A 14107-nucleotide genomic window follows, 5' to 3' on the forward strand; every position below is an offset into this window, starting at 1 on the left:
TCGATTGAGATTTCCCTTAGTTTGGTCTCGATCTGGCATGAGAACACACTTGAGTCATAATGAGCAATGCACGTATATCTGTGCAGTAGATTGTATGGGATAGATACAAAGGTGATAATAGGAGAATGAAGAAGTTGTTGGTAAATATTTCATGAAGGAAGTTAAAGTAGGTGTGAAGATGGCTTTGATACGATAATTATCAAAGTCCAGCTCTGCTTGGATTATCGAGATCAAGACTTTGCTTTTTGAATCTGTCGATAAATACTTCCCCAAAGCTCTGGGAAGAATGCAGAGGTCTGTCGACCAGGCTTGGAGTGCTCTCCAGTATAGAATTGAGTTGGAGCTCTGCCCTGCCACCAGCGCTGCGGCATAGGTTTCAAGTTGCAGAAGCTGACAGGGCGAAGAGAATCCTTTGCTGGTACGAGATCTCCAAGGCGGACTGCTGTCTGCCTTGGGATGGTGTTGAATCTCATACTGGTGATGTACAGCATGGCCGTTGGAGGAAGTTCTTTTCCATATTGAATGGCTGCCTCGCGAGACTTTCTGGCAAATGCCGGCAAGGCCAAATGAATGAAATTAACATACGGAGCCGATGTATAGGAGACAAATAGCATTGGTAAAGCGCCAGCAGCAATTACTAAAATCAAATTAGTTCTGACAACAAGATCGTTTGATATAGAAACAAACTTACCGCCTGGAACGCTATACCATGGATAATCAGCCACAGAGCATGCCGGTGCAATAATTAAACAGGCTGCACCAAAAAGAAACACCGTCGTAATACGCATGGTTCCCAAAAAGATAGCTCGGCCTGTGCCTCCATAATATACCAGTATCCGTTCCGGTGGCCCTGGAAGTTTTGGTCAGCAACTTTACACGTAGCATCGAATATATTCATACCGGATCTCATAGTTGTCTTTGGTGTGGGACTAATTCCAGATACCGGTGTGACTGTCCTTCTGACAGGAGGCGCAGGAGCTGCTTCTTTCCTCGGCAGTGGTGAGAGGTGCTTTTGAGAAGGCCGAGGGATCTGTGACTTGAATCTGACCCAAACGCTCCCCCGAAGGCCTCTATGGGCGCATTCAGGTAGGCTTTTGCGCAATTGAGGGTGAAGTAATATCTGAAGTCGCATCGTGACTGGGTTATTGAACCAGAATGAAATCGGGACGTTGATTGTCGCGCGATAAATCCGCGCCAATCTTCCGGCAAAAATGAGACCGCCTTGGCCTCCGCCTCCGAGGTGTTTGGGGCTTGCATAAGCCCCTGCATCTTTGACAACTCATCCTTATAATTGTTGTCAGATCATATGTGTTGAGCATCTGGCTGAAACAGTCTCAGGTTCTTTCCTATCGATGCTTTGATGCAGGCTCGGAACGTTTTGCGCGATATCTTCTCCCGCCATGTCTCCGGCGTATAGCCGACTGCCTAGCCGCATTATTTCCCTCTGGCTGGCCATTCTGTTGGTCCTTGTTCGTGTGGATGCGTATGAAAAGATCTCAGATGAGACCTTAAATTCTCTTCCGCGCCCGAACGATGACTTCGATATTCACAATGGCGCCTTGTTATCACCTATACTAAGGACCCGTGTCCCTGGCACTCCGGGATCCACCGCAGTGCTCAATCACTTCGCCGACTTCTTTCGAACAAGCCTGCCAGAATGGTCAATTCAGGTGCAGAATTCGACTGCCAAAACACCGACATCCAAGGGCAAAGAAATTCCCTTTAAGAACTTCATTGCAACTCGTGATCCTCCTTGGGCCTCGGCTGGTGACGTCGGGCGCCTCACTCTTGTCGCCCACTATGACAGCAAGATCGAGCCTGAAGGATTCATTGGAGGCATTGATAGCGCCGCTCCTTGCGCAATGATTATGCACGCAATGCGCAGCATTGACGCCGCGCTGGCCAAGAAATGGTCTTCAATGAAAGAGCAAGGTCTAGACGAGTCTCTTGAAGATGCACATGGCATCCAGGTCATTTTTTTGGACGGCGAAGAAGCTTTTAAAGAATGGAGTCACAGCGATTCTCTCTATGGGGCACGTGCTCTGGCGACCCATTGGGACGATCAGTTTTACCCGGCCATGTCAGCATTCAAGACTCCGCTATCCTCAATTTCTCTGTTTGTCCTCTTAGATCTTCTGGGTTCGAAGTCACCAACCATTCAGTCTTACTATGAGACTACCCACTGGGCCTATCAAAGTTTGGCTGCCCTCGAAAAGCGTTTCAAGTCACTCAAGCAATTCAAATCCTCCTCAACTGACTCATGGTTTATCGATTCTGGGAAGGATGGCCACAAGCTCGCACCCATGGGCGGTATTCAGGATGATCATCTTCCTTTCCTTGCCAAAGGAGTCGAGGTTCTCCATCTCATTGACTTTGCTCCATTCAAGGGCTTTCCTCCCGTCTGGCACACAATTGATGACGACGGTGAACATCTGGACACGGACACCGTGGAAGATTGGGGCATGCTCGTCACTGCCTTTGCTGCTGAATGGATGGAGCTGGAAGGGTACTTCGACCATCCAGCGGCTATAAAAGAACGCAGCAACCAAGCTTTCGCAGAGGCTGAAGCCATCCGCTTAAACAAGAAGACCGAGTTGTAAGCCATTCTTCCGTTTCTTTTGCCATTATTTCCCTTGGAACCTTTGATTTTCGTAATTATCCGCCGTTATATACCCATTGCAGTTATTATAGCACAAATGACATCTATTCCCAGCAATCTGGCACTAGACATATTCTTTGTCATTACTTCATTACTTCAGCTAATAAATTCCCGCACACAGCTCTTGAGAAACTTCAATTGTGCCCTTCTCAAGCACCGCCCTCATGCAACCAACCCAATGCTTTTTCGGCACAATAAACCGAAGATTACCGACTCCAGGAATGAATGACAAGAAGAAAATATGTTCAAAATTGCAGTCTCATCCACACGCTCAAAATAAGTTGCCCAGCATGTATCCAGACATCGTTGCCAGTCCCCACGTTGGTTGCAGGATTGTTCGCAAGATGGCAGGACCTGGACAAACACCCTTCAGTCCCCACGCCAGCCCAAAAGCCACTGCACCGGCCACGAAGCGCCAATCGATGTCGGCAACTGTGGCTGTTGGGAGTCGCCATTTCTCTGCCAAAGTAGGCTTGGTATTCCCTTTCTCCTTTTTGGTCAGCTGTCCTGGTCTCTCGGCAAGGAAAGTTAACAGAGAGGGGCCAAGTCCAAACAGCATGACCAATGCCAATGACGGATCAAATCGAGACGGATTTGTCAAAAAGGCAAAGAATCGAAGGACCTTGGCAGGGTCGGCCATTCCAGAGAACAAAAGACCCAGCCCAAACTCTAATCCTGCTATGAATGAAAAGGCAATCCTCGATTCTTCCGACCGATGGACCTTGCGTGGAATGATGCCGAAATTTGTGATTGCAGCCAGCAAAGTTGCACCGGCCATGAAGATCAACTCTGGTGCTGATGGATAGACCGGGATATAGCACGGGGTCGCTCCGCAAGCCGGGATATTGGCACCGCTGTCAACAAAATTCGCCGTGAGCAAAGCCGTGGTGAAGAAAACGGCAGTTGCAATCAGTGAGCGAGGCGAGAGACGAGAAAGACCGCATAGCATGTGTCCGGATGTGCATCCTCGACCATTCTGTTCATATGTCAACTAGTGATCCCCGATGATGTGGGTCCACTATTCCTCACCTTTGTTCCCCAACCCAACAAGAAGCCCACCCCCAGTGTTGCAGCAGCAGAAGCCAAAGAATGTGGTGCCGCAGGATATGTCGGGATCAGTGATGGTGCGAAGAGGTAGACCGGCACTACACTCGAGACCAGACCCGCGATGATCGGCAGATTGTCACGACCAGGGTTGAAGGCGATCCCTGACAGCAGGGAGGAAATGCCAAACACAGCGCCATTGTGCAACAAGAGGCCCGATGATCCCTGGAACAGTAACAGCGCGCCTAGGGTTGTGTGAACTGGCGTGAACATGATATTTGGCAGTGTCGATGCGGATGTTGGTATCAAAGTTTTCTCCCTGATGTCATAGCGGGAGGTGCAGAGAGCTTAATGACAATTTGGCATATCAAAGGCAATGGAAGTAAATGGGAGTCGTAGGGTTGTAGAATTAATCGACAGGGGTCTGAAAGAAGCAATAGAGCTAAGAAGGTTGATTTAGGCATTGCGCATTCTTACACCCCTTAAGGATTACCGGATCGGGGACCATCCAAGTCGCCGTTGTGATCCCCGATTTCCTTCCTCTTCCCCGGATAGTGGTTTACACATCAGTTTTAGTGTTGGATTATTGTGGTTTGGACTTCAACGTGGGCGTGAGATGGTCACGCAAGTCCCTGCATGACGATATACCAGAACAATCCTTAAAACAGCCATACCTGCACCCGGGGACTGGATATATGCCCTAACAGTGCCACCGAAAACACCGAGGCTGTTCCATATGGCCCCTCAACACTGCAAATCAATTCTGCATGAGACAGTCACCAAGTATACCCTGTCTACCAGTCCATTCACGGGGAACACAAACACAACATGAAAACTCAACTGACCAGCAAACAGCAGACCAGGCAGGTGCCATCCTGTTCCTACTCTGACTCTCCAGTTCACTACTTTCCTCAAAGCTGTGAACCTGGCTTCTCCATCCTCCAGACTCCATTTCAAGTCGCAACATCTGACATTTTATCGCTGATATACACGCAAGATGGGAAACTCAGCCAGTGTCGCCGGACGTGCATGCTTTGTGGCCGCTGTGGGACACGATCTCAACCTCGTTACGTTTCGAGGAGACTTGCTCTATGAGTTCCGAATCCAGCCGTCCTACAACCTAGCCATCCCAGTCCTTCCCACCGTGGTCACCTACCCTAAGACTACCGCCCAGGTAGCCAAAATTGTGAGCTGTGCTGCTACACACAAATACAAGGTGCAGGCCTATAGTGGAGGGCACAGCTATGGGAACTATGGTAGAGAGCATTCAGTGCTTAATGTTATTCATGCTAATACTTTCCATGGCAGGTCTCGGCGGAGCAGATGGTCATGTCGTCGTGGATCTGAAGAACTTCCAGAATTTCTCTATGAATCCTGACACTTACATTGCCACAATTGGTGCCGGTACAAACTTGGGCGACCTTCAGGATCGTCTTTTGCATGCTGGTGGTCGGGCTATGGCGCATGGATCCTGCCCTCAAGTCGGTGTCGGTGGTCATTTCACGATCGGTGGTCTTGGAATGATGTCTCGACAGTGGGGAATGTCGCTGGATCATGTTGTCGAGGCTGAGGTCGTGCTGGCAAATTCCAGTGTGGTCACTGCATCGGACATTCAGAATCAGGATATATTCTGGGCTGTCAAAGGTGCGGCTGCTAGCTTTGGTATCGTCACAGAGTTCAAAGTCCGCACACATGCAGTTCCCAAGGCTGCAATTCAATACCAGTATACTTTCAGTCAGGGAGATATTCTGGACAAGGTCAAGTTGTTCATGTCCTGGCAGAATATTGTGGCGAAGCCAAACCTTACGCGGAACTTCTCGACCGAGCTCGTAGTCTTTCAAGATGGTGTCCTGATTATGGGTACTTTCTTTGGGACTCGAGAGGAGTTCCATCAATTCGAGCTAGAAAATGATCTGCCTCTTCAGGGTATGGGCAATGTGGTGTATATCACCAACTGGCTGTCTTTGGTGGCTCACACAGCTGAGGACTACTTGCTCCGTCTGACTGGGAGTATGCTCACATCCTTCTACGCCAAATCGTTGTCTTTCACAGCCGACGAGCTTTTCAATGAACACGACTTGGTTGCCCTGTTCACATACCTGGATGCTGCACCGAAGGGTACAGCCACCTGGTGGGTGATCTTTGACTTGGAAGGCGGAGCAACCAGTGATATTCCCATGAACGCAACCGCCTATGGCCATCGCGACGCTATCATGTGGATGCAGTCCTATGCAGTTGCCGGCTTTGAGCCGCCTGGCTTCATTATGAAACGCTTCCTCAATCGCTTGCATGGTGTCATCATCGGAAACCGTCCAGCTGGTCCTGTTCGTTCTTACCCCGGATATGTTGACCCTTATCTCAAAAATGCTCAAGAGGCATACTGGGGACCGAATTTGGCCCGACTTCGGGATATCAAGACTGCTGTTGATCCGAATGATGTTTTTCACAATCCACAGAGTGTGGAATTGAATGCTCCAATCCCTCCGGGTTCTGGATCTCAGGAAGTTTAAGAATGGTTCAAATCTGATTCTGATGGTTGATTCCTTGCATAACAGATTGGTTGGTATATTTTAAGCGACGGAGACACTTGACGAAGATTGAATACCTGCAGCGATAGTTATTGTTTCATATGTCATCCTTCAAATTGCTCACCTTAATTTTTGTGATCGTTTAGCTCTAAGTCAATTCAAATTATGATTTTATCGAGTTAGCAATGGGGATATATTCAGATAAGCGATTCGATGCTGAAACGAATATATTCGCAGCATGCCTGACTGGTTTTATATTTTTCTAACACATGAGCTTAAAGTGAGTTGCATCCATTTCTGTCCACGCAGAAGGATTACATATATTTAACGAGGTAATTATCTAGTGAGCATCTATTTCCAGGTGTTTGATGAACCTTGGAACTCACCTGGGGCACCTCCAGAGCACCTTCACCTTGAGGCATTTTGGTCCATGACTAAGCTATGTACCGGACTTCAACTTTCCATCTTTCGCAAGTATATCTTCCATTTTGGCATGGCAGGTGCTGGAACGATGACTTGAACCACTACAAGATCTATCCAGACCGCCATTTACTTTGGCTTGCAGATCATGAAGCGAGCCTGCAGCCCAGAAAGCAGCCGAGCAAGCAGCCAAGAATATGAGCCGGCACAGACATATCGAAACGAGCGACCAGTCCTCGCAAGCTTGACTGTATCTGTATCTCCGCCTCCAAAGAGATCCCCAAGTAGGAAAATTCAGGATGAGAGCATCACACTTTCATTCAACGCACCAAAGTCCAAGGCCACGCCAAGCCTCGCCGCTATAGAAGCAGGCCAAGTCCAAGTGAAAGACCATCTAAAGATTATATCCACAAAATTGAGTCAATGCATATGTCCCATCCCAAAGCAGTCATTTCCCCAATTACCAATTGCAGACTGGGCCGATCTATACAGACGCAACGAACGCCCAGACGGCCGCCACTTTGTCATCCACCAGCACGATCATCCTGTTGCAGGTCCCCATTATGATCTTCGGCTGCAGATCTCAGAGACGAGCTCTGTTAGCTGGGCGATTATGTATGGAATGCCTGGTGATCCTAACAGTACGCGGCTGAATCGCAATGCAACCGAGACTCGTATTCATTGTCTATGGGTTTGTTTGACACCAACCGATCTGGGTTCGATTGTTGACTCAAAATAGAACCATCTTATTGAGACCGCTTCTCATAGAACTGGAAGTATGATTATCTGGGATACCGGCGAATATGAAGTCCTACCGTATCCCATGGAGGAACCGTCCGGTCCTGAGACGGACGATTCGAGATCTGAGCTATCCGATGGGGGCTCTGTCCCTGCGTCTGTTCCATTGGAGGAGCAGAAATCCGACAGTGCAAAACTGCAAGAAGCATTTCAAAATGTTTGTCTGGACATCGCAAACATCATGGTCTGAATCTCACATCATCCCAGGGCAAAATCCGACTTCGATTGCACGGCACCCGTCTCCCCAAAGACTACACCATCTCCCTCCGCATGGACAAATCTACCAACTACCGAAGACCAATCCGCCAAGGCTCCAAACGGCGCCGACGCCACCAATCTACACAGACAGTCCCACCAGCGCCATCAACCTCGGACTCGGAAGCGGCCTCACCGCCACCCCCTGACGCCAACCGACCCGGCTCATCACCTGCATCAGCATCGCGAACTCGAACATCCCCAAACCGAGTAGGAACTCCCCGATCGAAATCCGATCCCGAAACTCGCAACAACGGCAACCATTCCGATCACACCCCGGACCTGGATATCCAACTCCAAAACGCCTACCCGGGTTCCACTAATAGCATTGGCTCGATCCATCAGCGCCGATGGTATCTTAGCCTGGACCGGGTAAGCTCAGGATTTCGGATAATCAAGTCAGTAGACCGAGATTCATCATCTCGTCAGCCGAAGGCGAAGGTCTGGGGCCGGAGCTCCGACGGGGGCTTCGAGGCGTTTCATGTGCACGGGCCAGAGGTGGAGCGGAGTGTCGTGACGGGGAGATTGGGAGTGCAGGTTCTAGAGGCTGAGGGAGTGAAAGGGTTCGTGGCTAGACGGGGGTGGAGACCTGTCCTGCATTAGTTCTCGATGTTGCTACATACAGTCGACAGCGACAGAGGAAGAAAAAGGGATAAGTTATAGATACAAACAGATATAGATATACCAGGATCGCAAGTTAGCGAAACGCGTGTTAAGCATTGAAGATACTCTTCTCCACTAGTGGGGTCTTCCTAATGGGGTGCCCGATGCTTGATAGGTGAGTCAAAGCTGTCTAGACTCTGGACTCTTCACTACTCCCGTTACTAGGTACTACGGAGGATTACCTCACTGTTCCTGTGACTGTAAGCCCTGGACTCTACTGATTCTGACTCACCAACTTGCGGTCTAAGCTTCCCCGCTCACTGTCACCTTACCTCGCGCTAAAGAAGATAAGACATAAGAACATACTAGTACAGCGATGTCTGGCTTTTCTTTCTTCGCAACTCCCTCAAGGGACGAAACATGAATCATGCCCCCCTTCACGCCAACCTCCACAGCGACAAGCATTTTAGCCTTGTCGCTAGTTGCGCTGGATAGCATACCCGCCATCAAAAGCATCATAGCCCGCATCGCGCGCAAAAGTCACAACTACGAACCTATTCTCCTAGCCAAAGAGGAATATGGCGACGAAGACGGCGAGGCGACCACAGAATCCCTCCAAGCCTTCTCGGATAAATGGCAGAGGATTGCCATCGCGGTATTTTCCGCCACCGGATTCCTGATCACGTTAGCGTTGGCTTTTCTGACCACGTTGATGGGTAATGTTGGGGAGTATATCTTGTTGGAATGGTTACAGTTCGGCATATGGGTGAGTGATCAAAATGCGCCCCCACCACCTACCTCTACCCACCGAAAAGGGAGGAATAAGGAAATTAACGGCTCGTATCTAGGCTTTCCTGGCTATCCAATCCATCGGCTTCTTCACTGAACCCCGACCGACAACCCGCTGGACCCTAGGCCTGTTCGCCTTTGGCGGAAGTATCATCGCAATCGCCGCTCCATGCCTCGAACTAGCTGTCAACGTCTACAGCCACCAGGCAATCCCCCAAGACAGGATCTGGCTCGCCCTGCAACTCAGTCAGATTGTCTGCGCATCACTGCGCGCATTGTTCTGCGTGCTGCTACCCCGTCGCCCGGACGTGCACCACGAAGACAAAGTAGTCGATCAGGAATTCACAGTATCCGTCCTGAACCGGTTCTCGTTCAGCTGGGCTGCTGGACTCCTAGATGAGGCAGCAAAGAAAAGTACGCTCAGCCTCGACGATATCCCCAAACTGCCTGCGTCAAAGCGCGCCGGGGCCCTGAGAAAGAATTTTGAGAAAGCGAGGAAAGATAAAAAGATTTGGAAGGGGATTATCTTTGCGCATGCAGGTGCATTGACGGTTCAGATGGTTCTGACTCTCATTAGTTGCTTCTTGAGCTTTGGGCCGCAGGTTGCGCTGTTTCAGGTTCTGAAGACGCTGGAGTTGCGCAATACTCCGTTTTGGAATGCGGGTGCATCGTACCTGTGGGTTCTTGCGCTGGGCGCGTTGATGTTTGTCTCGTCTACGGTTGAGGCGTGGTTGTTCTGGGTGATTTACTCGAGACTGGGTGTGCCGATTTATGCGGAGTTGTCGGCTGTTATCTTTGCCAAGGCTATGAGGAGGAAGGATGCGAAGCATACGAAGAAATCGGCCAAGGATGGCGCTGAGACAACTACTGCGGAGGCTGAGGCTGAGGCTGAGGAGGATGCGGAAGAGGCGCTGAAGAAAAGCCGACAGAGTATTATCAACCTTGCTGCGGTGGATGCGCGTCGCATCTCCGATTTTGCTGCTTTCAACTATGTCATTCCGCTTGCCATTGTCAAGATTCTTATCGGTTGTGGATTCCTTGTTCAGATTCTGGGCTGGCGGAGCGCTTTCGCTGGTCTTGCTGTGTCTGCTCTTGTTACGCCGTTGAACATCTACGCTGCTAGGAAATACTCAAAAGCCCAAGATCGTTTGATGAAGTTCCGTGATCAAAAGCTCGCTATTGTCACAGAGGTGCTACAGGGCATTCGGCAGATCAAGTTTTCTGCACTGGAGGAACAATGGCAGACACGTGTGCAGGAGACTCGAGAAACAGAGCTGGGCGCATTATGGGCTGCATTCTTAGCCGATATTGCCCTGATTTCCATCTGGATTCTTGGTCCTGTTGGGTTGTCTGCTGTCTCTCTGGCTACATATGCCACGATCCATGGCGGCTTGACTGCTTCCGTGGCTTTCACAGCCATGTCTGTGTTCGGTTCACTGGAAATGTCCTTGGCCATTTTGCCTGAGCTTACCTCTGTTGGTCTCGAGGCCAAGGTTAGTGCCGATCGAATTGACAAGTTTTTAGCTACCTCAGAGAAGGTTGTTAACACGGTTCCTGCCGAGTATATCGCCTTCGAAAATGCCTCTGTCGCATGGCCTGCCGAGGCAAATGCTCAAGATGACGAGGACAGATTCGTCCTGCGCGATCTGAACTTGAATTTCCCGACTAAAAGTCTGAGCGTGGTATCTGGTCGTACAGGCTCTGGAAAGAGTCTGCTTCTCTCATCCATTCTGGGTGAATGTGATGTACTCAGTGGTACAGTCAAAGTACCTGTTCCACTTCCCATTAAGGAGCGCTACGACCACCTCGCAACAAAGGCCAACTGGATCATCGACTCGGCTATTGCATATGTTGCGCAGATCCCATGGATTGAAAATGCAACAATTAAAGATAATGTCTTGTTCGGACTCCCTGACGACGCAGAGCGCTACAAGAAGGTCATTTTCGCTTGTGCTTTGGAGAAAGACTTTGAAATGCTGCCCGATGGTGATTTGACTGATATCGGCGCCAACGGTGTGAACCTGAGTGGAGGTCAGCGTTGGCGTATATCGTTTGCTCGGGCGTTGTACTCTCGAGCGGGAATCCTCGTGATGGATGACATTTTCAGTGCGTTGGATGCACACACTGGTCGTTTCGTTTATGAGAATGCACTTACTGGTGAACTGGGACAGGGTCGGACCCGTGTTCTTGTTACTCATCATGTCGCGCTTTGCCTCCCTCGTACGGACTACTCTGTTTTGCTGGAGAATGGACGCATCAAGTACGCTGGCACCATCGATGATTTGAAAGAATCCCATCAACTTGAGGATATTCTTCGCGAAGAGCATGCTGCCGAAGAGGCAGATCAAGCTGTCGTCGATGAGGAAAGTCGTGAATTCTTGAATGACGAAGAGACGACACTGCAGAAGATTATCTCCAACACGTCTCGTAGACGGCCGAGTACGGCTGCTAATGGCCACACTAACGGCCATGCTTCTAACGGGAACGGTAACGCACAAGCGCAAGCTACTGCACCGAAGAAGTTTGTTGAGGATGAGAAGCGCGAGACTGGATCTGTGCGACTTGCGATCTATGGTTCTTTCTTGGGTATGGGTGGCTCGGTGCCGTTCTGGATCATGACTGTCTGTATCTTTTTGCTATTTGCAGGTCTCATGGTTGGACGAGTAAGTGACCATCCCAGAGCCCTATTTTTCGCTTTATGTTTGAATTATGCTAACATCTCATCAGGCTTGGTGGATCAACATCTGGACGGGATCATCGTCCAATACTCAAGTACATCCTGAGCAGTATCATGTTCTACTACAGCACAGCATGCAGCCGACTTTACCCCCACAGGACGACAACCTCGCCATGTATCTCGGAGTTTACGTAGCACTCTCCGTTATAGCCTGCATTGCAGGATCAATTCGATACTACTTCGTCCTCCGCGGAGCAGTACGAGCCTCAAGAAATCTTTTCAACGGGCTAATCTACGCCATTCTCCGCGCACCTCTCCGATGGCTAGACACAGTCCCTCTAGGGCGAATCCTGAACCGTTTTACAGCAGACTTCCATTCCCTCGACTCCCGAATCGGCTACGACCTCGGTTTCTTCGCTGCCAAGATCCTCGAGGTCCTGGGGATCATGATAGCCGGAATGCTCGTGTCCCCAGTGGTGATCGTATTCGCCATTGTCCTCCTGTTGATATGCCTCAAGCTATCCCTGACCTACCTAGCTGGTGCGCGCCAGATCAAAAGACTGGAAAGTACAGCCAAGAGCCCTGTTTTCGAGCAATTCGGCTCCAGTCTCGCGGGCCTCATCACAATCCGCGCTTTCAGCAAACCAGACACATACATCGAGATCATGTACAGCAAGATCAACCGCCACGCTCAGGCCTGGTGGAACCTCTGGCTCTTCAACCGCTGGTTAGGCTTCCGCATGAACGTCGTCGGCGCAATCTTCTCAACCCTCACTGCTGCCCTCATCGTCTATGTCCCCGGTATCACCGCATCGCTTGCCGGCTTTGCCTTGAGTTTCGCACTGCAATATAACTCCGCAATTGCCATGGCTCTCCGCCAATACGCTAACCTGGAGTTGAATATGAACGCCACAGAGCGTGTAATTGAATACTCCAACATCGAACTCGAGAACCAGGGAGGCTTGGACGCCCCAGCCGCCTGGCCAACAGAAGGCCGACTCGAAGTCAACGATCTAGTCGTGGGCTACGCACCAGATCTCCCGCCAGTCCTCAACGGCTTAAGCTTCGCAGTTGAAAAGAACCAGCGCGTAGGCGTTGTCGGACGTACAGGCGCGGGCAAATCATCACTAACGCTCGCACTATTCCGCTTCTTAGAAGCGCGATCTGGCCAAATTATCATCGATGGACTCGATGTATCGAAGATCAAGCTGCACGACCTCCGCAGTCGTCTCGCTATCATCCCACAAGACCCGGTTCTCTTCTCAGGAACTGTCCGCTCGAACCTCGATCCATTCGGTGAATACAGCGACACGGAATTATACGACTCGCTAGCGCGCGTGCATCTTATTTCCGAAGCAGACGACGACGAATTAACACTCACCTCTCGGACAGCGACGCCGCGCCAGCCCAGCGAGGCTGGCACCGAGCCTGTTCCCAAACAGAAGACAAATGCGAACGCATTTACATCTCTTTCCGCAACCATCTCTGAGGGAGGACTCAACCTCTCCCAGGGTCAGCGCCAACTTCTCTGTCTAGCGCGTGCTATCGTTTCCAAACCGAAGATTATGGTTCTGGATGAGGCGACGTCGGCTGTGGATATGGAGACTGATGCTTTGATTCAGACGTCCATTCGGGCTGAGTTTGGGCGGAATGCTACCACTTTGTTGGTTATTGCGCATCGCCTGAGTACTATTGCTGACTTTGATCGCATTCTTGTTATGGATGCTGGGCGCGCGGCGGAGTTTGGGACGCCCAGGGATCTAATGGGCATTGAGGGGGGTGTTTTTAGGAATCTGGTTGAGAATAGTGGAGAGAAGGAGGTTCTCGAGAAGATGATTTTTGAGTAAATGGGTATGATGGGGTGTTGATGTGAATAAATAGGGTGAGATCGGGCAAAGAGTGAAAAGTGAGATATTCTTATGGGTCTGAACAATTTAGATGCACCAGACTGAAAACTTGTGATATATGATATCTGCAAATTGAATTATTGAATTTTATTCTAATGCTTTGAATGGGATGCTCAGATGTAGTCATGAAAACAAATATTATGGCCATGCAAGCATGCTATAGTTTGTTGTCAAAGCCACATGTGAGAACCACCGAGGCAAAGAAGTCGAATATCAGAGCCAGGGAGTTTCAAAGGCCTGCTATAAAATCTCAAAGCTAGAAGAGAGGACCACTGTCATGTAGCAATGTTTCCAAAGCTAGTCCAGCATCCGTTCCCTTCCAACGTGGACCAGCCTCAACCACAGCTCTACGCCGTGGTTACACCTTCAAGCTTGTAAAAGAGGATCAGAGATGCCTTCATCGCGTCCGTTGTGTAAACAAGGTTGG

At 49.9% G+C, this 14107-nt stretch overlaps 6 protein-coding genes across 6 annotated transcripts; 4 read left to right on the forward strand and 2 right to left on the reverse strand.

Annotated features, from left to right (window-relative positions):
* Window positions 1-230: 230 nt before the first annotated feature.
* Window positions 231-1132, reverse strand: N7511_006635 (uncharacterized protein; the record flags this gene model as incomplete). Its single annotated transcript, XM_057129012.1, has 3 exons — window positions 231-637; window positions 692-850; window positions 901-1132. The coding sequence occupies 3 exons, from the start codon at window positions 1130-1132 to the stop codon at window positions 231-233; spliced, it is 798 nt and encodes a 265-aa protein (XP_056983568.1).
* A 268-nt stretch (window positions 1133-1400) lies between these two features.
* N7511_006636 (glutaminyl-peptide cyclotransferase family protein) lies at window positions 1401-2600 on the forward strand (the record flags this gene model as incomplete). The annotated part of the gene is made up of 1 exon (XM_057129013.1): window positions 1401-2600. One exon carries the CDS (start codon window positions 1401-1403, stop codon window positions 2598-2600), a length of 1200 nt encoding a protein of 399 aa, XP_056983569.1.
* A 330-nt stretch (window positions 2601-2930) lies between these two features.
* Window positions 2931-3976, reverse strand: N7511_006637 (YeeE/YedE family protein; the record flags this gene model as incomplete). The annotated part of the gene is made up of 2 exons (XM_057129014.1): window positions 2931-3635; window positions 3689-3976. The coding sequence occupies 2 exons, from the start codon at window positions 3974-3976 to the stop codon at window positions 2931-2933; spliced, it is 993 nt and encodes a 330-aa protein (XP_056983570.1).
* A 724-nt stretch (window positions 3977-4700) lies between these two features.
* On the forward strand, window positions 4701-6213 carry N7511_006638 (FAD-binding oxidoreductase; the record flags this gene model as incomplete). Its single annotated transcript, XM_057129015.1, has 2 exons — window positions 4701-4959; window positions 5012-6213. 2 exons carry the CDS (start codon window positions 4701-4703, stop codon window positions 6211-6213), a joined length of 1461 nt encoding a protein of 486 aa, XP_056983571.1.
* A 586-nt stretch (window positions 6214-6799) lies between these two features.
* Window positions 6800-8307, forward strand: N7511_006639 (uncharacterized protein; the record flags this gene model as incomplete). The annotated part of the gene is made up of 3 exons (XM_057129016.1): window positions 6800-7342; window positions 7391-7606; window positions 7657-8307. 3 exons carry the CDS (start codon window positions 6800-6802, stop codon window positions 8305-8307), a joined length of 1410 nt encoding a protein of 469 aa, XP_056983572.1.
* Window positions 8308-8734: 427 nt separating this feature from the next.
* N7511_006640 (uncharacterized protein) lies at window positions 8735-13620 on the forward strand (the record flags this gene model as incomplete). Its single annotated transcript, XM_057129017.1, has 3 exons — window positions 8735-9073; window positions 9156-11759; window positions 11824-13620. 3 exons carry the CDS (start codon window positions 8735-8737, stop codon window positions 13618-13620), a joined length of 4740 nt encoding a protein of 1579 aa, XP_056983573.1.
* Between the last annotated feature and the right edge of the window lie 487 nt (window positions 13621-14107).

Source organism: Penicillium nucicola (assembly GCF_028828085.1).
Source record: "Penicillium nucicola strain IBT 29836 chromosome Unknown utg000006l, whole genome shotgun sequence".
NCBI classification, from domain to species: domain Eukaryota; kingdom Fungi; phylum Ascomycota; class Eurotiomycetes; order Eurotiales; family Aspergillaceae; genus Penicillium; species Penicillium nucicola.